General features: G+C 44.3%; 2 protein-coding genes across 6 annotated transcripts; both read left to right on the plus strand.

Moving 5' to 3' along the window:
* The first annotated feature begins 217 nt into the window (after positions 1–217).
* si:ch211-218d20.15 (uncharacterized) lies at positions 218–2,719 on the plus strand. The gene is made up of 8 exons (XM_049729229.1): positions 218–576; positions 683–801; positions 1,161–1,221; positions 1,297–1,364; positions 1,450–1,552; positions 1,864–1,982; positions 2,051–2,199; positions 2,432–2,719. Exons 1-8 carry the CDS (start codon positions 516–518, stop codon positions 2,538–2,540), a joined length of 789 nt encoding a protein of 262 aa, XP_049585186.1. The 5' UTR covers positions 218–515; the 3' UTR covers positions 2,541–2,719.
* A 456-nt stretch (positions 2,720–3,175) lies between these two features.
* Positions 3,176–19,091, plus strand: si:ch211-269e2.1 (cohesin subunit SA-2). Of its 5 annotated transcripts, none has more exons than XM_049728213.2 (40): positions 3,176–3,317; positions 3,571–3,672; positions 3,756–3,846; positions 4,163–4,327; positions 4,387–4,483; positions 4,563–4,651; positions 4,724–4,795; positions 5,163–5,367; positions 5,627–5,766; positions 5,838–5,911; positions 5,979–6,102; positions 6,199–6,297; positions 6,623–6,702; positions 6,788–6,895; positions 6,956–7,076; positions 7,158–7,281; positions 7,360–7,463; positions 7,736–7,828; positions 7,906–7,992; positions 8,512–8,712; positions 8,937–9,013; positions 9,077–9,164; positions 9,258–9,338; positions 9,554–9,646; positions 9,722–9,896; positions 10,923–11,059; positions 11,331–11,432; positions 11,507–11,664; positions 11,735–11,845; positions 12,183–12,343; positions 12,783–12,852; positions 12,940–13,834; positions 14,156–14,213; positions 14,294–14,766; positions 15,051–15,161; positions 15,262–16,462; positions 16,528–17,583; positions 17,665–17,740; positions 17,860–18,028; positions 18,817–19,091. In XM_049728213.2, exons 2-32 carry the CDS (start codon positions 3,623–3,625, stop codon positions 13,109–13,111), a joined length of 3,549 nt encoding a protein of 1,182 aa, XP_049584170.1. In that variant the 5' UTR covers positions 3,176–3,317; positions 3,571–3,622; the 3' UTR covers positions 13,112–13,834; positions 14,156–14,213; positions 14,294–14,766; positions 15,051–15,161; positions 15,262–16,462; positions 16,528–17,583; positions 17,665–17,740; positions 17,860–18,028; positions 18,817–19,091. The 5 variants fall into 5 exon arrangements, with proteins under 5 accessions (XP_049584170.1, XP_049584172.1, XP_049584169.1 ...); XM_049728215.2 differs by having other exon boundaries at positions 16,528–17,573; XM_049728212.2 differs by having other exon boundaries at positions 16,528–16,650; positions 17,433–17,740.
* The last annotated feature ends 5,612 nt before the right edge of the window (positions 19,092–24,703 follow it).

Here is a 24,703-nt window from a genome sequence, read left to right on the forward strand (position 1 = left end):
AGATGTATCCGGCGGGCAGTACAGTACACTGCTCCACATTCTCCACTTTACTGCAACGGTTCTAAATTATCAATTTATTTGTTTAGGATACTCCATGATAGAAAAAAAATCATTCACATGCTGTGCACCTTAGTGTTCTTAATAAAATACTGAGAATGAAATAAAAATCAACGCCTTTTCACTAAAGATTACGTCATTGTAAGCGAGGAGGGGCGTTCACGGCCCCCACTGACTGCGGCTGCACGGCTGGCACTGGATGCAGGGCGTGTGTTGTGGGGGGTGGTCGCTGCGATGTATCCATCCGACCAACTGCTTAAATAGCACCCCCAAACATCACCGGTGAACCCAACAAATAAGACATTTCGCCCAAATACTTATCGCGACTCTCTTTTGACCGACGCCCACACGAACGGGCGATCGCTGCTTCAAACATGCTTAAACTAGTCGCTCCTTCTTAGTTCCTTCCACCTGTACTCTATGCGTATTTATTTCCCGTCACCAAAGTGATTTTTAAGATGGCAGGATGCTTATCTGAGCCTCTTTGTCATCCGAGTGTCTACCATGAGACGTTTAAAGGTGAGTCAATGCTAGCTTTTAAAAAATCCTCCATTTACTTTATTGTAACATGTTGTCCCGTGTGAGTTGTATTTTAACTATGCGTTGCTCGTATGTGTGCGCTTAGTGGAGCTCCAGGTAAAGAGACCCCTGATGCCGTTCCACCTGAGTCCAGAGCAGGTGGCTGTGGAGATGCTGTTTCTCTGCGGGCAGCTGGACCTCCTCATCAGGGCGCAGACGCAAGAGGTAGAGGCGCACCCGAGCTTTCATGAACGCATCATTGTTGGTAGTAGTTAGTAGAGGCAGGGACGGCGCTACACCAGGTCCAGGGGGGCAATAGACACCCTTCTAAAATAAATGTAGAAATTGTTTCTCAGACGAAGATAAATATGAGCAGCCATTCATATTCACACTGAATTAATGATTTTATTAATGTAACATACCAGTAAATGTTTTGGGAACTAATCTGACTATGTCAATAAAAAAGTAATAGGTTATTATTTTCTACAGTTTTTATGTTCTTCTCCAAGTGTACCTTAAGTGTCCATGTCACATGTTGGATTCATGTTTAAAGAACACAGGCTGTTTTTCCATTCCCGTGACAGTTTCAGGAGCAGTTAAGACAAGGCTGTAGCCCAGAGGAGTCAGACACCTTCCAAACCCAAGGTCAATGTGCCACCCTATTGTGCAGTATGTGAATATTGTGTTGTATTTCGATGTATTTCTGCTGACAACCTACAGGATCAGAGATTCTCGACCAGATGCTGCAGTGCCTTGAACATCTACCAAAGCCTATGCCACAACTGGAGGTATCATGTCTTGCGCATGGCTGCAGAACAGGGGTGGGCAAACATAAAGAAAGTGTTTAAAATAGTCTATGTATTCCCTTCATAGGACTACCTCGACATGGTGGGTTTATCTGCAATGTTTCCACGTGTGGAGGTGTTCCTCATTCAAGGCAGCCCAGTGGACATGCTGGAGAGGCCACCAATGGACGGTAAGGATTCGCTTTCTAACATACGTACGTACATATTGCGTGAAATATATGAAGGAATCCCCAACTGAGATGTGATGCTCTGCCCACATTAGAAGGCATAGGCAAAAAAGCTCCATAATTTTGTGGTGTTCATTTGTCAAGTGTACCTGAGGGCCTTTGCACAAAATGTATAATGAAATTAAATCGAATCACACAAATGCTCATACATATTTGTTTAATTGTTATGTCATATTCTTCTTAAATTGTGTATGCATGCTTCGAAGCACCATCAAAATGGACAAAGTCACTGCAAGAAGATTCTTCCTTTGCAGATTATTTCTCCCACATTGCCAAACTGAATCAGGTGCTTGTGCTGAGTCAGCAGCTGGAGGAGGACATCAGGCACCTGGGAAGTCACAAATATATCGCCCACCAGCTCTCTGTTATATACGTAAGATCACATGCTTTCTTTTATTTTTAAGTGGCTTGCTTATAAAAAAGCGACTTTTTTTCCCACAGCAAGTAGTCAGTTCCTTCAACGGCATCGACATCTTCTCCGAGACAAAGAAGAACATTGAGGCCAATTTTAAGGAGATGAAAGCGTCTCTGGTGGTGGATAAAGAAGGCTCCAGGCAGGAGCCTCAGCTGGCTGCTCATTTTATCCACTGGTGAGTTCAAGTGTATCATGTAAAACAGAGGAGCAAAATGTCATACAGGTCCCATGAGGGTTATCTGTATATGAGAAAATTTTTTTACCCCACCAATTCTTTTCATTGATAATGTTTTTTTTGGTTGGGGTACTTTTATTTTCATTATATTTTATTATATATTTCTTATGGTAAAGTATTTGTATGAAATAACATGAAGATATGATACAATTGACCTTTCCCCCCCGTGTAGGGTATTAGACATTACTCACAAACTGACATCAGCAGTGTTGTCGCTACCGGAGGAGCTCACTGATGACCTTGACCAGGCCATGACCTTCATGTCCCAGTTTGTGTCTTGATGTTGTGTGACCACTACCACCAGTGGACTTAGTTTTTTTAAGGACTCACACGGTGCTACGCCATTAGACTCAACGGTGGGTTTGTAAAATCCATTATAAAATGTGTCTGAATCTTGCACCAATTGTCTCCTTGTTAAGAATGCTTTTTATACCTGTGAAAATAAATTTAAATGCATTTATTAGCTTGTCATGTGTGGGATTGGATTCTTCTATCTATCTATCTATCTATCTATCTATCTATCTATCTATCTATCTATCTATCTATCTATCTATCTATCTATCTATCTATCTATCTATCTATCTATCTATCTATCTGTCTGTCTGTCTGTCTGTCTGTCTGTCTGTCTGTCTAATCTATCCGTCCGTCCGCCCGTCTATCTGCTATACTATTAATGGATTTTTTTTTTTTTTTAAAACAACATAAAAAAAAAAAAATCCCATTGGAGATTCCCACGGACTTCAAGTAAAAAGGGAGACGTGATAAACCACCCTTTCCAACGGTACCTGAATGCAGCACAGCATAGACCAATCGGTTAAGGGGGTAAGGGGGCGGAACTCTAGATAGATTGACGTATGGGAAAATCCAATCACATAATTCCGGTTCAGCATTTCAGCCAATGAAGAACCTCCTGGCTTCCTGTAAACTTGACTGTGAGAGGCACTGTAAAAATATGCGGAAAAACATGCAACAATCCAATGAGTAATTTGTTTCTGACACGTTTTCATTTTAAAATAATAAAAATAATGTCCGCCAGAGAATTACCTACGACAATGAAGGTAAGAATGCAAGTTATTCTTTTTAAAATTATTACTCGGTAGGTCTGACTATTTGATGATGAATGTTATGAATACTCTAATACTCTAGTACACAATGGTGGATTCTTGGTTGTGTTCCTGGGCAAAATGCTCCTTCCTTGTGGAACCAAAATGTGCTGTTTAATGTAAACACATAGAGATGGAGCAAAGTGCATTATGGTAGTCTTGAGGTAGTGCAGGCGTACTTAAATGATGGTCCTTTTCTGACTTTTAGATCAGAGAGACATTCCCAGTGAAGCAAGTCACGTGAGTGCTGTGGGAAGAAGATGATACCAGACCCCGCGTCTGCAGGCACATCCAGACCCTCTGAGCTGAAGTATCTTTTTTTTTTTTTTTTTTACATAAAAAACCTCGTTTATTTTATATCAATGGACAATAATGTCTCATTGTTTTTGTTAGTAAATGCTCACGTCAGGACGAAGCAAACTCCTCAGGAGTTGTCAACAATTCCGAGGATGAGTCCGGCAATGAAAACAGACACAAGAAAGGGGTAAGTTATTCATGGTGCATTGTAGAAAACTGTAAAATCTGAGATTTCAGTGCCCCAGTGAGGAACAGTGCCTTAGAATGCACTGAAAGTCTGATTCACAAAGTACTAAAGTAGTAACATTTGATTCTTCTTAATTAATTGATTATATAGAATTTTGTTTTTTTATCACATTGTTCAAAAAGTCATTTCAATGGGGAGCATTTATTAAAAGTAAAGGGAAAGTGCATTACGAGCTTGGTCACAAAACGAATTAGACTTGTAAGTGATCTTCATTCATTTATCTTCCAACCGTGTTTGTCGGTTGTATGAACCACAGAAGCGTAGGAAAAGAACTCACAAGGAAGCGGAGAACGTCACAAGAAAAAAGACCAAGAGTCTCAGTTGCAGCGTTCGAAAGGACAATGTCTGCCATCGCAAAATTGCGCACGCGGAGGCCGTCACTCTGTTTGACGTCATCACAATGGGTCCGGATGCCATACGGGTAAGATCCACCGTTTAAACACTCTGGTGATTTGGTGAGTCTGACTGACATCTGAGCAGGTGGTGATCGACGGCTGGGCGGAGGCCTACGCGGCCAACAGGGATGCATCCCTCCTCGACCTCATTAGCTTCTTCATCCAGTGCTGTGGTTGCAAAGGCAAGCAACCATCACACAATAATGATAATAACTCAGCAAGCATGCATAATACCTAATGTGTTTTTGTTTTGTTTTACAGGAGTGGTCACAGCTGAAATGTGTCACATCAAAAGCGACAGCGAGGCCATGGACAAGATGGTGGACGAGCTGGTGGAGGACTTGGATGAGGTCGGAAGATGTCAATTTCTTGTATCTGTAACGCAACTTTGGGCTAAGATTGCGCAAAATCCTGTGTTTTAGGTTGCCGGTCTTCAGTACAAAAGGTTTATGGTTTTTCCATGGATTCTCACAGTCACTTGGCCCACAGATACTGTAAGTGTTTTCTCCTCAGCTCACAGTCAGTCACTCAGTCAGTAACAATAACAATGACTTCACCATTTTATTTTATTTTTTAAAGAGACAGGAAGAGCATATTGGGCCATATTTTGGTAGACTGCCGTGCATGCGCTCTGTGTAAAACCATATATTTTTAATTTATTTTAAATGACTCCAAGAATGTTTTTCCACAGATGGAAAATATTTCCTCCAATTATTAATCTACAATTGATGACAATCGCCAAACTTTCTAATTTTGTTCGATTTCCGCGGCAAAAAATAACCTAAGAAACAAGAAAAGTAGTGCAAATTGTTTACGGTGAAAATGTTTAAACATGTCTAATGCTTTTCTTGCCCTCTGTAGGACAGCATGGAGTACCCTCTAATCCAGCCTGCACCGTACGGCCGTTGGTTCTACTCGGAGCTGTGCGATTTTGTGTCTGTTTTCGTGTGCCAGTGTCAACACAGCCTCCTCTTCGACAGCTACTTGATAAACACACTGATCTCACTGCTCTCCGAGCTGTCCGACTCCCACATACGAGCATTTCGACACACCTGCACGCTAGCAGGTAAAGCCCCCCCCTCACACAACACAAATTCATTTAAAAGAAATTCATTTTATTGAATTAAAAATCTTGTCTCCAAATATAAATGATGAGACCTAGTGGTTAGTGAAGTACCATAAGGTAATTTTAAAGTTTTATGCAAAATTTAAATGGATAAAATATAACATCATCCCCTGTCAGTTTTGTTATATGAATATATATATATGTATATTATTCAGTAGATGAATTGATCCTTTGATCTGTTTTCCATCGTTTTTTTAAGCGATAAAACTGCTTAGCTCTCTGACTGATGTGGCTGTCAATCTGAGCAAAGCTGCTGAAAAGAGTCAAAAGCTGCAGCAGGCGCAGAGGCCAAGCAGACAGAAGGCACAAGTGGAGCAAGCAGAACAGAAATTGAAGGAGGTAAGAGACCGTGCTTTCCGCTTTGCCAGCATACAAATAACATTCTAAACATCTGGTCTTTTCTCTTCAAGCTGCAGGAGAAGAGGGCCGAGATTGAAAGCATGATGGACGTCCTCTTCAAGACCGTTTTTCTCAAGAGATATCGGTAAACTACTCCGTGGTGCTCGGAACACATTGTTTAGAGCTCATATATTTGTGTATGGGTGGTACAGCGACGTACTTCCAGAAATCCGTTCCATCTGCGTGGAGGAGTTGGGCCTGTGGATGAGGCTCTACGGCTCTGTGTTCCTCAATGACACTTACCTCAAATACATGGACTGGATGTCGTATGACAAGGTGAACAAGTTATATAACACACGTGACTAATGTAAGTGTCTATTTCTAAAGAATCCTGTTTTCCATTTGCATTGATCCAAATGTATTGTGTTGTAGGTTCCAGACGTGCGTCTCAAGTGTGTCTTGGGCCTGCAGCATTTATACGGCGATCCCGTTGTTCTGCCTCAACTGACCCTCTTCACCAGCCGCTTCAAGGTTACCACACTATGTTTAGTATGAGATGGACTCCTCAAACACCATAAATTTGAAGATTTTTTTTTTTTTATTTCTATTTACTCAATGTCCATCTTATGTGTAATTTGCTTATCAGTTCATGATTTGTTTTTTATTTTTCCAACACTGGAAGAATCCAGGGAAAACCCACGGAGGCACGGGAGCCTGGATTTGAACCCTTTTATTTTATTGAGCGAATTTATTCAATTAATACATTGTATTTATTATTTGTTTTTGTTTGTTTACAATCCCAAAATACCAGTAAGAAAATAAATGGCCTCACCAGTTAGTGTCGCTTGTGTTCCAGGACCGTATGATCTCTATGACGCTGGACAAAGACAACGAGGTGGCTTTGCAGACAATGAAATTGCTGCTGCTCATCTCCAAGTTAGCCACCACTCCTGTGTCAATAATGATATTTCTTCTTTCATAATAGTGATTGTGTCACCGCTCTCTGTCACTAACCCTTCAGAACACATGATGATGTGCTCACCGCAGATGACTACAAGCCTCTCTTTGAACGTGTTTATTCCTCACAGCGCCCCCTTGCTGCCACAGCTGGGGAGCTGCTCTTCTTCAGGTAGAAAAATATATTTATATTTAGTTTATTCTCAATTTATTAGAATTTAATTTTTTTCAGGATTCTCAGCACTGATGACCCTGCTGCTAAGAGTCAGCATGAAATAAGTCAAGAGGAGGATCATGAACAACAAACGTTTACACAACTCAAGGCACTGCTGGAATTCCACCAGAATGCTAAGGTGAAATGCTCTTTTAATTCAAATGCTTGCAATTAATATACATGTATGTGACATTACTAATACGTCAGTGGATGTTTACAGTTGCACAACCATGTAGTCTATCTTGTGGACAGCCTGTGGGACTGCAGTGGAGCCCTGCTTAAGGACTGGCCCACCATTACGTCTTTACTGCTGCAAGACCCTCAAGATCCCTTGCCGGGAACAGGTTGGGAGATCTTGCTTGTTTTTGATGTTGCGTTTTTTTTTTCTTTTTCCTCAAATAAATGATGTTGCTTGTTTGTAGGCTTCACTGGGGAGGAAGAAGCTGTGCTCGTGGAGATCATGCTCGCCTCTGTGCGTCAAGCATCAGAAGGACCAGTGCTGCCTGGGAGGAATGGTGCAAAGAAGGTTGCTTATTTTGTATAGTCACACCCGTAACGCACACTCATATATATATATTTTTTTGTTGGGATGAAGGTATTAAAGATGAGGAAAAGTTAGAAAAATGTAGCCTAGTGAGAAAAATATGCAATGTAAATCACAGGGGATTAATAATCCATGAGAAGCTCTAAAATCAGAGCACAGGACATTCAACAAACTACTACAAACTTAATTGTGCTGTACAACAACATTTTCAACATGATGAGTGGATCTTCATTTGTGTGTGTTTTTGCTACCAGATGATGAGTTCCAAAGAGAAGAAAGTTCAGGTTGATGACTGCACAAAGCTCACGCAGCATTTCCTCACAGTGCTTCCACACTTACTTGCCAAGGTATGCCTACTTGCCTGCCTGCCAGTCAACAATTTACCACATCATTATGTTTGAATGACACCTATCCCTACCTTCAGTTTTCAGGTCGCTGGGATATTGTTGCCTCCTTGATGAGGATTCCTCAGTACTTTTTGCCAGATAGCCCCGAGGCCCAAAACACACAGGTCAGGATTCCAGTGAATTTTACACTTCAAGTCATGGAGTTAAAATGGGATTTTTTTAATGATGTTTACGCCTGTGTTAGTTTGTCTGCCAGTCAACAAAATTGAGGAAAAGCATGTCTATTATTAATTTTTTGTATTAATAATAAATTGGTTAAATAATAAATTTCAATTAATATAATTAATATTTACTCAAGCAGTGCCAAGGCTTTCTTGTCAATTCAGCCCCCAAAGGTGGTTTGATTTAGCAACTTGAAATTTGATAACTGTGTTCATCATGAGTAGAGTCACAAACAAGTTCCCATGCCCAAAATGCTCATTTTGATTTAAAGTGGTTGTTTTTGGAGCATGTTGGCCATTCCTGGGGGTCCTTTACACGTTGTCAAATTGCTACCAGACAGATGGATGAGAGCAACTTTGGAAGAATGTTAGTTTTTGTCATTGCGTGTGAGTGGAGGATAGTGCAAAAATAAAACATAAAGCCCTACTGTTCATTAATTGTGGATGCCAACTTCTTCTCAGTTGGTGTCCAGGCTGTTAGAGGAAATTCGAGCTGTTCTGGAGGTCCACTCAGACGCAGCCGTTCTGGAGGTGGCGTCCCGCACGTTCCTTAGTCTGTGTGCAGAAGAGACCACCTGGGGCTCCATGGCCTTGCCTGTCAGAGATTCCATAGTCCAGGGCTGGGTGGATCACCTGAAAGACCTGCTCACCGACTCTCTCATGGTGAGCCTTCCACCAGGACTAGTAAACTCATGAATTAGAACATTGCGTTTGAATGTCAGATCAAGAAATACAATTTATTCAACATCCTTGCAGCACTCAAACTTCAGTTATCTCCATCTTGTCTCATTGAAAGGAAACCCTATTGATTTATTTATGATACTCAATTCAAGATGTTTGATCTACAAGAAGAGTTTCCATGCAAACAGCAAAGTTCTTTTCTTCAGGGAGGCATCTTCTCTGCTGGTGAAAAGCAAACCGGAGACCTTTTAGTCACACTGAAGAAAGTCAGCACTTTTCACAAGTAAGTGAACAAATTGAATTTTTGTCAAGATCTTCCGCTCACATTGCTTATGTGTTCCGACAGCTGCCACGATCTGTCCAGTTGGAATCTCTTCGACCTGCTCTTGCCTCTCTTGCCGGTAGAGGGTAGCCAGGAGGGGGCGCCACCTCCGGTGATTAAAGCTACCTTTGACATTTTAAGATTTAAAATATTTAATATGACTTTTTATGCCTTTGCAAAAAATAACAATGTTTTTTTTTGACAGGTGTTAAAGGAAGTGTTACAATGTTTGTGTTACTGTGTTTTCTGGTCACTGAGCATAAGTAGTGAAATTCTGAACTCCAGGGTAAGTTGCTGCAAAATGTCACACACAACATGATTACTAAGGTCATAATTCTCAATTGTGATCTGGCTATCAAAAACGACTCACAGTCGTTGCATACACAACAATGAACATTCTGTTAAATTACAGCCTTGTTGTTTTAGTAAAGGCAGAATTTGTGGTATGTGTTGTTATCAAATATTGTTGATATAATAACTTATACTTGTGTGTTTTATTAGGACAAAGCTGTGTCCCAGAGACTCCAGGTACGTTTGTTCACTGAGGCAAGCCATCGTTGTCTCTCCTACCCCGACCACAGTGTCAGGCATCAGGTACAAAGTGTAATTGTTTTTTAGCATAATCCACTCATCCCTCACCCAACTTATTTTTTTATTTTTTTATTTCAGGCATTCCTGGGTGTTTGTGACGTCTTGAGCGCTCACTCCTACCAGCAACAAGTTTGGCGGCCCACCTCCTTGGGCCCCCTGCCCTACACTCCCACACCCAAACTGCAGGTGGCGCTGTTGAACTTTGTCTGTAAAAACGTCTTTGTCGGGCCAGACGGTGACCACGAACGCAAAGGTGAGAGTTTAGCTGTTGAGTAGTTTAGAGAATATAGTCAATCTACTTTTAAATGCTGTAGAACCCAACTTGCACACCAGGTGGCACCCTCGCTCTGCGTTTGTGTTGTCATGGCATTTTTCACCTGCAATTGCAAAAAAAAATCATTTGATTCATGTTACATTTGTGACAACAATATGGCCAAGCACCTAAAGGATGTATTATGTTTTGATGTGTGTATTTTAAGATGACAAAAATATCTTTGTAAATTAAAATAGGAGGTGATAAATTCCTTCAGAAGTTTTTAATAACTGTACTACTCTGAATGGACTATCCCATCCAAATATGGTTAAGAGAGCAGCGAGTGGTCTGGTGGAAAGCTTTTCAATGTTCAAAGCAACACACTAGCCTAGAGGATTATTGCTGCTATTTTATGGGATTAGCCTGCTAACACTTTGGCTTTTATGGACACTTGTTCTTGTGTGAAAGATCATGGCGAGGCGAAAGCATCAATTGGCTTCAATCTCTTTTTCCGTGAGAAAAATTCACACAACTCTGGCTCACCGCCTCGCTTGTTTTATTGGCCTCGCCGCCAATTGAAGCCACATGCTGTCACCGCAAAAGACCTTCACGTGTAAGCTTTAACGTTACACCTGCTAAAATCATTGTACTGAGGCCCGCTGTTGCAGCCTACCACTCGCAGTTAGGTGGAAGTATAAATACTGAGGCACCTTGTCTTGCGAGCAAAGATGCAGAGACATGTAAACCGCATTCGTATTCGGCCATCAGCCATGAAACATCATATGGTGTCTTTGTACCTGAGATGTGCTTGACTATAAACAAGTAAAGTAATCCACATGCTGACTGGTATCATAGCTGCATGTTTGATGTTTAAACAAACATAAGATTTTGGAATATTTTTTTCTTTTGTACTTGCAAAGTCAGGATTTGGATCAATACTTCAACTTTTAGCAGTCTTTTTTTTTCTTCATAAATATCTGTCAAGTTTTGCCATCTCTGGCCACTGATCTTCGTATTTCCACTCAGCCTGCCGGCACTCCGAGGAGGACAAGATGGAGGCGCTTCATACAGAAAGACGCACGCTGGCTGCCTACTGCAAGCTCATCCTACATGGCGTGCTGGAGATGAGCATGGCGGCTGACATCTTTACCTTCTATGTGAAGGTATGTTGTCAGTAAATCTAGATTGCATGTGGAAAAGTTATAGTAGCCCTTTGACCTTAGACATGGAAGTGCCAAGAACATAGGTGAACACATCAAGAGCAAGTATTGATGTTGAAAAACATTCACACGGCTGAGGTAGCTCAAGTCAAAGCTCAAATTAAAGCATGTTGCTCACTTAGAGCACTCGCCCATGTCACAGCATTTTCGCTCTCACTCTTCTTCATTTCTTCCTGTTATGTTGGAGTGTTGTGACTTTGTTGTTGTCCTTCAGTATCAGAGCAACTTTGGTGACATCATCAAGGAGACCATTCATAGGAGTCGACTCGTTGATAAGCTCGAGAGCGCTCATACGTTGGTGCTCTCCTTACAGCAGGTAAGTGAATGTTCATAAACTCTTCTATGAATAACTGACGAGGCATTTCTTGATTTCTGTTGTGTCCCGGCTAGCTGTTTGTGCGTCTGAAACACGAGCAGGAGGCTGGAGGATCGCTGCACATCCAGCAGGGAGTCCAGACCTTCAGCAGCATCAAAGAGCTGGCCAGACGCTTCGCCCTCACCTTCGGTGACCTCGTCAAGTTTCGCGAATGCCTGGTCCTCATCCACAGGTCAGCCAGTGGACTTGCATGTCTGCTCTGTTATGTTCTGTGCCTGAAGTGTCCACGTTATGTCTTTCAGGAGCGGCATCGACTTTGTCTTCCGGGAAAGTTCCACATTGACTTACCTGTCTTACTTGAGCATCCTTGCCGAATTTTCTTGCAAGCTGCTCAAACCCGACAAGAGGACAGTGTGAGTGTTACCGCACCATGTCCTCAAAGATCTGGGTGTATTAGACACAAGCAGTGCTTTGCCACCACGATATAGCAATAGATACTATTTTGAAGTAAGTTGAAGAGTTAAGACATAAGTAGTGCTTTGCCGCTATCTCGTGCCAAGAACGTATGTTGAAGTAGGTTGAGGAGTTTTCATTTACAAAAGAAGCAGTGATCCCTTACTGTGATACATGTGGGAAAGAATAGCCAGAGTTGCTAACCTATCCCAAATGTGTTCCCAAAGTTAAACGTGGGTTGACTCTTCTGTAAGGATACAAATGGTTGTCAGTGCTGAAATATGTGCGCGAATGCAGGCTAGCCTACTTGCAGAAGCACACCTCTGATCACGTGGCGGACCTCAGGGAGGAGTGCTGGCAGCCGCTCCTCTACTACCGGAGCTCGCTATTGGCCGAAGGAGACGATGCCATCTCTCACGGTAGCTTGGACTTGAAGCAGCTTGGCCGTTCTATGCATGGTCAGTTTTCATTAATAAATATAATCATTACGATACATGGTCATTTTTTTACTCAATAAAAGCCTTACTATATACTTATAGCCTTACTATACGTGGACTTTTTTTTCCCTACATGGTTTCTTCTATATTAAAAAAAAAAAGCCTTACTAAAAATGATGATTATTTTGCTAAAAAAAACCTTACCGTACATGTTAATTGTTATACAAAAAATGGCCATCTTTTCTGCATAAAAACCTTTACTTTACATGGTAATTGTTTTGCTTAAAAAAGCCTTGTCTAACACGTCCAAGTGCAAACCAGACGGTGTGTATACATAAATGGACACATCTAGAGATTTTCTGGACTGTGATAGTTGAAATGAAAGCTCAAGCTGTGAAAGAAAGAACATAAAGCCTATTTTCTGGAGCCAACCTTCATGTTTCTTTTGTTTTCCCCCCAGGTACCAAGTCTTTAGGACCACAGAGTCCCACCGAGCCCCATTTTGGAAAAGTTCACAGATTGGGTCCTAGGTGCAGATCGTAAACTTTTCTGTTGATTATTGTTTCCTTAACTGTTCACCAATTGAATCTTCATCTGTCATCTTGTATGATACTCAGTAACAAGATGACGCGTAGCTTGGAACCTCTCGTGAAAAGACCCCCACCTCAAAGAACACTCAACGCTGAGGCATGTGATGATGACGACGACGACGATGATTTAGAACTGAGTGCCAAAAGTCCCAATGATCGTGAGCAGCAGGGAGGGCCCCATTTCAACCCCTTACACTGAGTGCCAAGCAGGGAAGAAATGGGTATCATTGTTATAGTCGCTGGTATGACTCGGCAGGGGTTTGAACCCACAACCTCCCAATCTCAGGGCGGACACTCTCCTCTTAGGCCACTGAGCTGGTAAACACTTGTATCGTAGTATAACACTTATAGTAGTTTTTAAATAACGTGTATACCTATATACGCCGAAATATTGTTATCCAATATATCTACTGCAATTTCACATTAGATTGCTGGTTTGAAATTTGCTTTTAATATCATTATTTTTAATAAACATTTATGTTAAAACTTGTCTGGCGTCTTATTCCTTGTTTTTATATTCGCCAATTAAAACATAAAAATCTGACATTTGGTTAACTGCTTTATATGACAATACGTGTAGGTACACTACACGAGGTTAACGAGGTGGCGTTAACCACTCGACCAGAGCCTGCTCGGAAACAAAAGGAGATTTGGTCCTATTGATAGGGTATCCATCCAAACATGTTCGGTGTTCAAAGTTTCATCGGATAGTCCGAAGCAACCCTTTCCACAGTAGTCACCATGACAAGCGACCACCTGGTGGCGTCAGTGTGCGGAGCGCCGTTGGACGATCAGGAGAAGAAGATTTGAATTGACGGATGTGACGTCAGCGCTTTCGGTAAATTGAAGACAGGTGTGCGTGCTCAAGGGGAGTTATCATATGCCGGTGCCACCGAGCGCGTGGCGGCGGACGGTTTCTCAGGTAAGCTAGCAAATGTTTGTCGTCTCCTGCCGTTTTTCACGACGGACGCCGTGTTTGTTGCACGATTTTCGCGCTCACGGGGAGTTCTCAAATGCAGGTGCCACCGAGCGCGTGTTATTTTCTCCGGTAAGGGAGCAAATGTTTGTCGTTTCTTGCCGTCTCTCACGACGGACGCCGTGTTTGTTTGTTGGAGGATTTTCACACGGTGACTGTAGGCGTCGAAGTTAACTGGAGACCGCAAGGAGAGTTTTCAAATCGGCCCCAAAATGTGTGCTTTGTTGCCTTTTCTCACAAGGCTTTTTTTAATTTTGTTTGTCGCAGGACTGTCGTCCTCTCGTGACTCGGCAACGTCACGTCCACCGCGACGGTGGGCCTGGAGGTAAATTGTAGGGCGCAGGCAATTTAGCCCGTGAGCAAATGTTTGCAGTTTCTTACGATGCCATTTATTATTTCTTGCAGGATTTTCGCTGTCTAGGGAGTGCTTGAGGTTTTGGCATGGCATGGCACGGAACGGCACGCCACGCCACAATCCACTTTGCGTCGCATCGTTGCGCATTTTGGTGGCATTTTAAATGTCTTGCGCGTTTTTTTTTGTTTTTTTTTTAAATGCTGACCAGCATTTTATCATTCGTTTGTTTGTATAAGGTTCGTAAATGACGCCGCCGATAAGCGCGTGTTTGTCTGACAATACGAAATGTGAGTTTGACTCTAGTCAACTAAACCATTTTTTAAAATTTTATATTATGCGTGTGCCATTTCCGTGTCATGAAAACTGGTGAACGTAACGAATATGTTACGTCATGTCCAAATCGGACCAAATCCTTTCAAAGATGGCACCCGCCCGCTCTCGTTCCGTTACGCAACAAACCTTTGCGCGGGTTATTTTCTCCCGTTTTGGACGCCACCAACCTGGATCATCTGTCCAATGTGAGGTGAGTTGTAGATAATTAAATTAAAACATGAATTATAGTCTTGAATAATTCTCATAATTTACTACAATGTAATGATTATATATTTTTTCAAATGTAAAACTCTACTTAGACTGTATAAAATTAAAGTATTAACAATAATTTTGATAAATTATCAACTTACTACAATATGATAAAAAATGTTGAATGTAAAACTCCTAGTATGTATAATTGTTGGTAAAAAATCATGCCGTTGGCACTCTACTCGATGTCTATTTTTGTTGCAATAATTTGCTTGTCTTTTGTAGCACTAAAAAAGGCCGCCCAGCCAGCATCCTTCCATACAAAGCAAGCAGGAGGCTCTTGAGGCGCCCTTTCAGTGATGTTGAGGACACTGAGGAAGAGTAGTCCTAAATCAGGTGAAAACCTGTTTTGGTCAAGTTTCAGCTTCCCAACACACAATGGTTGTCGAGTTTTAGCTTCCCAGCACACGATTAATGGCTGTCTGTGTTTTTGTAGGCTGCAAGGGGAGCCGAATGGGAAAAGTATAATTCCATATGAAAAGGCACAATGGCCTATCCAAAGGCGCAATGGCCTATCCAAAGGAGCCATGGCCTATCCAAAGGAGCCATGGCCTATCCAAAGGAGCCATGGCCTATCCAAAGGAGCCATGGCCTATCCAAAGGAGCCATGGCCATATCCAAAGGAGCCATGGCCATATCCAAAGGAGCCATGGCCATATCCAAAGGAGCCATGGCCATATCCAAAGGAGCCATGGCCATATCCAAAGGAGCAATGCCATATCCAAAGGAGCAATGCCATATCCAAAGGAGCAATGCCATATCCAAAGGAGCAATGCCATATCCAAAGGAGCAATGCCATATCCAAAGGAGCAATGCCATATCCAAAGGAGCAATGCCATATCAAGTCAAGAATCAAGCAGCACGCTGCAAAAGTTGACGTGTGCTGATCATGTGCCCAGGAGGGGGCAGTGTGGTTGCCTTTGGTTATGGGTGCACGACGGAAAGGTTGCAGGTGTGGCCAGTGTTTGGGGGTCTGACGGTTGCTCTTGCTTAAGAGGTTGTGGCTTATCTGGATCCAGCGGTGTCTTGCGCTTGGTTGCCATTGACGGCTCACTTGGGGGAAGGACGTGGTGACTTGGATGGAGACAAAACTAAACTTTGACGCAGAGCCCAATGTCCAATCTTGCCATATGACTTGTACCATTTAGTGTCTTTTTCTAACCTGCCACTGTCGTACTTGCTGCGTTCATTGTTCTCCCCCATCGGTGTAGGGCGGCGTTGGAGCGAGCCGATCCCGAATGTCCAATTTTGCAATTTGACTTGTGACGTTTTGTTTTTCTAACCTACCACTGTTGCCCTTCATCTAAGTCTAACCTACCACCACTGTGGTACTTGCGTTCTTTGTTCTCTCCTAGGTGTTGGAGCGAGACAGTCACATTGTGTGTCTTTTTCTAACCTACCACTGTCGTGCTCGATCGAAGCCTAACCTACCACTGTGCGTCCTTTGTTCTCTAGGCGTAGGGGGCAGTGTTTGGGCGAGCCGGTCCACGAGGACGACGTAATGATGCGAGCAGCGCCCAACTCATTGCATGTTCTGCCATTTGCAGGCCGGACGCAAAAAGGGGGGGGGGGGGGGCGGCGCACGGCCCGATCCGACCGGGCGACGCTCACCAATAGTAGCTAGCCGCTGTGATCAAGTAAGCAAGTGACGGACAACTTGGGGTGCTCTTTGAGTTTCTAACATTTGTTTCTGTTTCTGCAGATGGCGACCGGGACGTGACACGATCTGATCAGAGGTGAACGGACTGCTGTGGCATCGCTCTGAAGTCGCCGAGTTCTGAGGGAGACCCGCTTCCCTGGAGGCGTCGACCTGCGCAGCTTCAACGTGTGAAATGGATTTTTTTTCTTTTTAAATTACACCAGCGGTGTCCTAATGTCTGCTTGAGGGCTGCATACTGAAACAAATTCAGAATTCTTTGACGCAAATTCATTAAATCAATCACGGAATGTTGCCATTAATATTTAGTGCTACAAAGCAGTGGCGTGTTCAGGCGTGTGGTGTGTTGATCAAGTTGCCCCAAGGCTGCCATTTGGACACCAATGGTGACGTGTGTAGGGCTGCACGTGTATTGGAAAACTGCCATATGGTGGTCTAGGTTATTGACATGCACTTTAAGACAGCAAAGATTTTTTTTTTTCATGTCTCAAATGAAACATGTTTTCTTGCCTAACTATTTGTAATGAGTTAAGACGATAAGTCATTGATGTAAGTTAAAGTTAACTAATCTAACTGATCTCATTGCGATCAAATAGTTAACCTCCATCCAAGAATTCTGCACAACTTGCCTCAATGCAGTGGTCTGGCCCAATACTGCCATATCAGTGATTTTCCAACATGTTGTGCAGCCCTCATTGAGTGTCAAACGCGCAGCGACGGCAAGCGCAAGCGACGGCAAGCGCAAGCGACCGCGCAAGCGACTGCAAGCGCAAGCGACCGCGCAGCGACTGCAAGCGCAAGCGACCGCGCAGCGACGGCACGCGTCCGCGCAGCGACAGCAAGCGCAAGCGACGGTAAGCGCAAGCGACCGCGCAGCGACGGCAAGCGTCCGCGCAGCGACGGCAAGCGCAAGCGACGGCGCAGCGAGACTTTTGTGCTTGTCTTGAAAGGTGGAAGAGACGATGTATGAAACGAAGAGCCGGTGGACGGAGGCCACCAGACCCGCGATTGGTGAGCAAAGGAAGGAATCACCCAAAGAAAGCAGTCGCCAAGTGTTGAAGAGGAGCCTGATGCATGACTGGCCAAGGCTGGTCAGAGGCGGTGACATGGCAATCCAATCTGCAAGCGTAGTGTACACGCTTGTTGGTTTTAATTTGATTTCCTTATTTTTCTGCCTTTCAGCTGGCAGCGGATGGGGCGAGCGCCAGCCTCCACCAAGAGAGACTGGGTTGCACCCACAAGACCAGGGAGGGGGCAGGTAATGATTACGTTGACAGAAGTGAGCTGCATGCAACTGAGTGCCGTTTGTCTTTTTGCACTTGTGCTAGTGGAATTTTTCCCCTTGCCAAAACCACAATACATACGTCTGTCTTTCAGGATTGCTGGGGCAGTGGATCGGACGAGTGCCTGCACAGAGAGGGACTGGACAGGACCAGGAGGGGGGGAGCTAACCATCGGCGGACCTTCGCCCGTGATGAGCGGCCGGCACGAGACGGACGGGTGCGGATGCGGCGAGGGCAAAGCGCCCAGCCAGCATTTAAGGAGAGTATGACATTGTTTTTTCTTTTGTCCTTTCGTTCCCTCCCTCCCTCCACTTTTTCACTGGGTGTGCACACTGACTATCTGCATGATGCCTCTTTCTTTTTTTCTCAGCGCGGTGTCATTTTGCAATATTGTTGTTTTACTGTTTTTTTAAATCATGAAATGAACTATTTGTACTGTAATTGTGTGTGTATGTGTACCACTGAACTGCAATTAAACTGAACTGAATTCAAGTGGTCCATTTTAAACATTGGCATTGGCAGTCTATCATGCATACAGACTGGAATCATTTGAGACATTCTCAATGACAAGACAATTGTAAAGTTAGGCTGAAACAAAATTGACTTGTTAAATGCAGTGTCAGGCTTTTTATTTTTTTTAACTACACAAAGAAAAGCTGGATGCATTCTAAATTGTTGACAAAAGCCAAGTAGCCAGACACCCATAGATGCAAACGACAAGCGTACAAACGGTCTCTGTTGCGATCAATAAGTCATCTTTGGCAACCCTGCTTTAAAATGGCCACCGAACTCAGAATCTTGCAGAATGTTGGTACATTTTTCTGTACAAGTAAAAGCTGTTATTGTAATCTAGTCAAAGCCATTTTTTGGTTTGTTTTGAATCGTCATGCATCATGTGGGCATTCTTGTGAATAAAATCAACAGTGGTGTGTTTGCTTCCTGTTGGTGGTCTTGTAAATAAAGTCAACTTTGGTGTCAGTCATCATTCGCGATGTGCCTCAATCGATGGTGCATCTCTTGAATGTGAACCTTATTGCATGTTTTGTTACAGGGCCTGATGTCTTCATTGGCTGTCTGACTACAAAAAAAAGGCTGTTGCTGTCCAGTCCAGGTTGCTGCTCAAGTCAATTGAATTCATAAACATAGCGTGTAACTTCCAAGACCTTGGCTTTCAATACAAAGCACAGTTGCTTTACTGGATGAATTCCAAGTGCTGCCACCGAGTAGCAGCATATTTGCCTCAACCTGTCTGATGCTGGGTCAATGCGATGCACCTTTCGTTGCTTTGCACAAAACAACCTAAGAAATAAAGAAGTACTGCAGTTATCTCGCCGATGTGCATGTGTGTGACAAGTACAAAACAAACTCATTTGCGTGATAGACGTCTAAAACACATGCTAGATCAGGGGTGTCAAATTCATTTTTTTCGCTGGCCGCAACGTAGTCATAGCTTCTTTCGGAGGGCCAGTCAACCCGAATAAATGTATGAGCACCTCATACAGTAAAAACTACAAAACAAACTGACAAATAACTCGTTTTCAAATCAGACGAGTAAAAACTGATCAAATATTAAAAAAAAATATATTGAAAGTGAAGACAGTTTGCAATTCTAGTAATGACACAAATTTGATGCACAATTTGTCTTCGCGGGCCACACAAAATGATGTGGCGGGCCTTATCTGGCCCCCGGGCCTTGAGTTTGACACCTCTGTGCTAGATATTTGCCTCAACCTGTCTGATGCTCTATTTAACTCTACGTGATAATTTTTAACAATTTTAATCACTTTTATTTTTAAGTACACTACAAATGATAGGCGCCCCAATTAGACAGCTGGGTCAATGTGACGTGTCTTTTGCGGTTTGTTCTGCCCAAAGCAACCTAACAAATGCACATAACTACTGCCGCTATCTCGCCAATGTGTATGTCTCTAAAATGTACAAAGCAATCAAATTGATTTGCATAATAAACTTCCAAACCACATGCTAAAAAATATTCATGTGATGCAGAAAGTCTTCTTCTGTAGCTTGCTAAGATTTGTCAATTTGAGCAATGCCATATCAGAACCCGAGGCTGGGGGTTGCCCGTCCATGTGCCTAATCGCTCGGGCATTGATACATCAGCAATGCTTCTTTCTAGGTCTCCTCATTTCCTCAGCAAATCTTTGTGCCGGTACACCATATGAAGTAAATGACGGAATATGTTTTTTTTTTACACCTCCTCTAATGTGTATCAAGCATACAGATGGTGTTTTAGAACAGCCTAGATTAGTAAATTACAGAAAGCAAAAAAAACTTGTAAAGTTCTAAAAAGTTATTAATCGCTGCAAGTGGGAAGTACAGGCAAATGTCTGCCCAATCACAATCAACGCAATGGAGCGAATATCGCAGCGCGGCGTATGCAGTAGGAGGCGCAGGCGGCATGTGGCGCAGGCGGCATGTGGCGCAGGCGGCATGTGGCGCAGGCGGCATGTGGCGCAGAGAGCGCAGGCGGCGCAAGCAGCAAGGGTGGGGAATCGAACCCTGGATCTCAGGTGTTCAAGCGCAGCGACGGAGCCACTCGCCAAGCGTGGCGAGCTCGGCAGTCACCCCGCTTTCACTTCGAGTCATTCTTATACGTTCAGTATTGCGCTCCGCGCGCGCTGGGTAAGTACAAAAGAGAGCAGGCGGCCGTCGGCTGTCAGGTCACACTGGCCGACCGGTTAGTGACACGGGCTCTTGCCCCGTACAATCCTGGTTCGATCCCAGGCGGGGGTACGTTCTCCTGGCCACTTTTGTAAGTGTCTGGATATATGCATATAGATTGCATATCTAAGCATTTATTTATGTGTAAACAACAAGTGTGGCCCCGCCCACAGGTGGGCGGGGCAATGCAGCTGGCCCCGCCCCCTGCCCTACCAAAAGTGACGGTAGGGGTAGGGGGCGGGGCTTCGCCCCGCCCCCTGCCCTACCAAAAGTGACGGTAGGGGTAGGGGGCGGGGCTTCGCCCCGCCCCCTGCCCTACCAAAAGTGACGGTAGGGGTAGGGGGCGGGGCGAAGCCCCGCCCCCTACCCCTACTGTCTTTCAATAGTGTAGGGGCGGGGCGAAGCCCCGCCCCTACACTATTGAAAGACAATTAAAAGTGTAATTAAAAGACAGTAGGGTAGGGGGCGGGGCGAAGCCCCGCCCCCTACCCTACTGTCTTTTAATTACACTTTTAATTACACTATTAAAAGACACTATTGAAAGACAATTAAAAGTGTAATTAAAAGACAGTAGGGTAGGGGGCGGGGCTTCGCCCCGCCCCCTACCCTACTGTCTTTTAATTACACTTTTAATTGTCTTTCAATAGTGTAGGGGGCGGGGCTTCGCCCCGCCCCCTACACTATTGAAGGACGGTAGGGTAGGGGGCGGGGCTTCGCCCCGCCCCCTACCCTACCGCCACTTTTGGTAGGGCAGGGGGCGGGGCTTCGCCCCGCCCCCTACCCTACCGCCACTTTTGGTAGGGCAGGGGGCGGGGCTTCGCCCCGCCCCCTACCCTACCGCCACTTTTGGTAGGGCAGGGGGGGGGGCTTCGCCCCGCCCCCTACCCTACCGTCACTTTTGGTAGGGCAGGGGGCGGGGCTTCGCCCCGCCCCCTACCCTACCATCACTTTTGGTAGGGCAGGGGGCGGGGCTTCGCCCCGCCCCCTGCCCTACCGTCACTTTTGGTAGGGCAGGGGGCGGGGCCAGCTGCATTGCCCCGCCCACCTGTGGGCGGGGCCACACTTGTTGTTTACACATAAATAAATGCTTAGATATGCAATCTATATGCATATATCCAGACACCTACAAAAGTGGCCAGGAGAACGTACCCCCGCCTGGGATCGAACCAGGATTGTACGGGGCAAGAGCCCGTGTCACTAACCGGTCGGCCAGTGTGACCTGACAGCCGACGGCCGCCTGCTCTCTTTTGTACTTACCCAGCGCGCGCGGAGCGCAATACTGAACGTATAAGAATGACTCGAAGTGAAAGCGGGGTGACTGCCGAGCTCGCCACGCTTGGCGAGTGGCTCCGTCGCTGCGCTTGAACACCTGAGATCCAGGGTTCGATTCCCCACCCTTGCTGCTTGCGCCGCCTGCGCTCTCTGCGCCACATGCCGCCTGCGCCACATGCCGCCTGCGCCACATGCCGCCTGCGCCACATGCCGCCTGCGCCTCCTACTGCATACGCCGCGCTGCGATATTCGCTCCATTGCGTTGATTGTGATTGGGCAGACATTTGCCTGTACTTCCCACTTGCAGCGATTAATAACTTTTTAGAACTTTACAAGTTTTTTTTGCTTTCTGTAATTTACTAATCTAGGCTGTTCTAAAACACCATCTGTATGCTTGATACACATTAGAGGAGGTGTAAAAAAAAAACATATTCCGTCATTTACTTCATATGGTGTACCGGCACAAAGATTTGCTGAGGAAATGAGGAGACCTAGAAAGAAGCATTGCTGATGTATCAATGCCCGAGCGATTAGGCACATGGACGGGCAACCCCCAGCCTCGGGTTCTGATATGGCATTGCTCAAATTGACAAATCTTAGCAAGCTACAGAAGAAGACTTTCTGCATCACATGAATATTTTTTAGCATGTGGTTTGGAAGTTTATTATGCAAATCAATTTGATTGCTTTGTACATTTTAGAGACATACACATTGGCGAGATAGCGGCAGTAGTTATGTGCATTTGTTAGGTTGCTTTGGGCAGAACAAACCGCAAAAGACACGTCACATTGACCCAGCTGTCTAATTGGGGCGCCTATCATTTGTAGTGTACTTAAAAATAAAAGTGATTAAAATTGTTAAAAATTATCACGTAGAGTTAAATAGAGCATCAGACAGGTTGAGGCAAATATCTAGCACAGAGGTGTCAAACTCAAGGCCCGGGGGCCAGATAAGGCCCGCCACATCATTTTGTGTGGCCCGCGAAGACAAATTGTGCATCAAATTTGTGTCATTACTAGAATTGCAAACTGTCTTCACTTTCAATATATTTTTTTTTAATATTTGATCAGTTTTTACTCGTCTGATTTGAAAACGAGTTATTTGTCAGTTTGTTTTGTAGTTTTTACTGTATGAGGTGCTCATACATTTATTCGGGTTGACTGGCCCTCCGAAAGAAGCTATGACTACGTTGCGGCCAGCGAAAAAAATGAATTTGACACCCCTGATCTAGCATGTGTTTTAGACGTCTATCACGCAAATGAGTTTGTTTTGTACTTGTCACACACATGCACATCGGCGAGATAACTGCAGTACTTCTTTATTTCTTAGGTTGTTTTGTGCAAAGCAACGAAAGGTGCATCGCATTGACCCAGCATCAGACAGGTTGAGGCAAATATGCTGCTACTCGGTGGCAGCACTTGGAATTCATCCAGTAAAGCAACTGTGCTTTGTATTGAAAGCCAAGGTCTTGGAAGTTACACGCTATGTTTATGAATTCAATTGACTTGAGCAGCAACCTGGACTGGACAGCAACAGCCTTTTTTTTGTAGTCAGACAGCCAATGAAGACATCAGGCCCTGTAACAAAACATGCAATAAGGTTCACATTCAAGAGATGCACCATCGATTGAGGCACATCGCGAATGATGACTGACACCAAAGTTGACTTTATTTACAAGACCACCAACAGGAAGCAAACACACCACTGTTGATTTTATTCACAAGAATGCCCACATGATGCATGACGATTCAAAACAAACCAAAAAATGGCTTTGACTAGATTACAATAACAGCTTTTACTTGTACAGAAAAATGTACCAACATTCTGCAAGATTCTGAGTTCGGTGGCCATTTTAAAGCAGGGTTGCCAAAGATGACTTATTGATCGCAACAGAGACCGTTTGTACGCTTGTCGTTTGCATCTATGGGTGTCTGGCTACTTGGCTTTTGTCAACAATTTAGAATGCATCCAGCTTTTCTTTGTGTAGTTAAAAAAAATAAAAAGCCTGACACTGCATTTAACAAGTCAATTTTGTTTCAGCCTAACTTTACAATTGTCTTGTCATTGAGAATGTCTCAAATGATTCCAGTCTGTATGCATGATAGACTGCCAATGCCAATGTTTAAAATGGACCACTTGAATTCAGTTCAGTTTAATTGCAGTTCAGTGGTACACATACACACACAATTACAGTACAAATAGTTCATTTCATGATTTAAAAAAACAGTAAAACAACAATATTGCAAAATGACACCGCGCTGAGAAAAAAAGAAAGAGGCATCATGCAGATAGTCAGTGTGCACACCCAGTGAAAAAGTGGAGGGAGGGAGGGAACGAAAGGACAAAAGAAAAAACAATGTCATACTCTCCTTAAATGCTGGCTGGGCGCTTTGCCCTCGCCGCATCCGCACCCGTCCGTCTCGTGCCGGCCGCTCATCACGGGCGAAGGTCCGCCGATGGTTAGCTCCCCCCCTCCTGGTCCTGTCCAGTCCCTCTCTGTGCAGGCACTCGTCCGATCCACTGCCCCAGCAATCCTGAAAGACAGACGTATGTATTGTGGTTTTGGCAAGGGGAAAAATTCCACTAGCACAAGTGCAAAAAGACAAACGGCACTCAGTTGCATGCAGCTCACTTCTGTCAACGTAATCATTACCTGCCCCCTCCCTGGTCTTGTGGGTGCAACCCAGTCTCTCTTGGTGGAGGCTGGCGCTCGCCCCATCCGCTGCCAGCTGAAAGGCAGAAAAATAAGGAAATCAAATTAAAACCAACAAGCGTGTACACTACGCTTGCAGATTGGATTGCCATGTCACCGCCTCTGACCAGCCTTGGCCAGTCATGCATCAGGCTCCTCTTCAACACTTGGCGACTGCTTTCTTTGGGTGATTCCTTCCTTTGCTCACCAATCGCGGGTCTGGTGGCCTCCGTCCACCGGCTCTTCGTTTCATACATCGTCTCTTCCACCTTTCAAGACAAGCACAAAAGTC

This window comes from Syngnathus scovelli, chromosome 8 (assembly GCF_024217435.2).
Source record: "Syngnathus scovelli strain Florida chromosome 8, RoL_Ssco_1.2, whole genome shotgun sequence".
In the NCBI taxonomy this organism is placed as follows: Eukaryota; Metazoa; Chordata; class Actinopteri; order Syngnathiformes; family Syngnathidae; genus Syngnathus; species Syngnathus scovelli.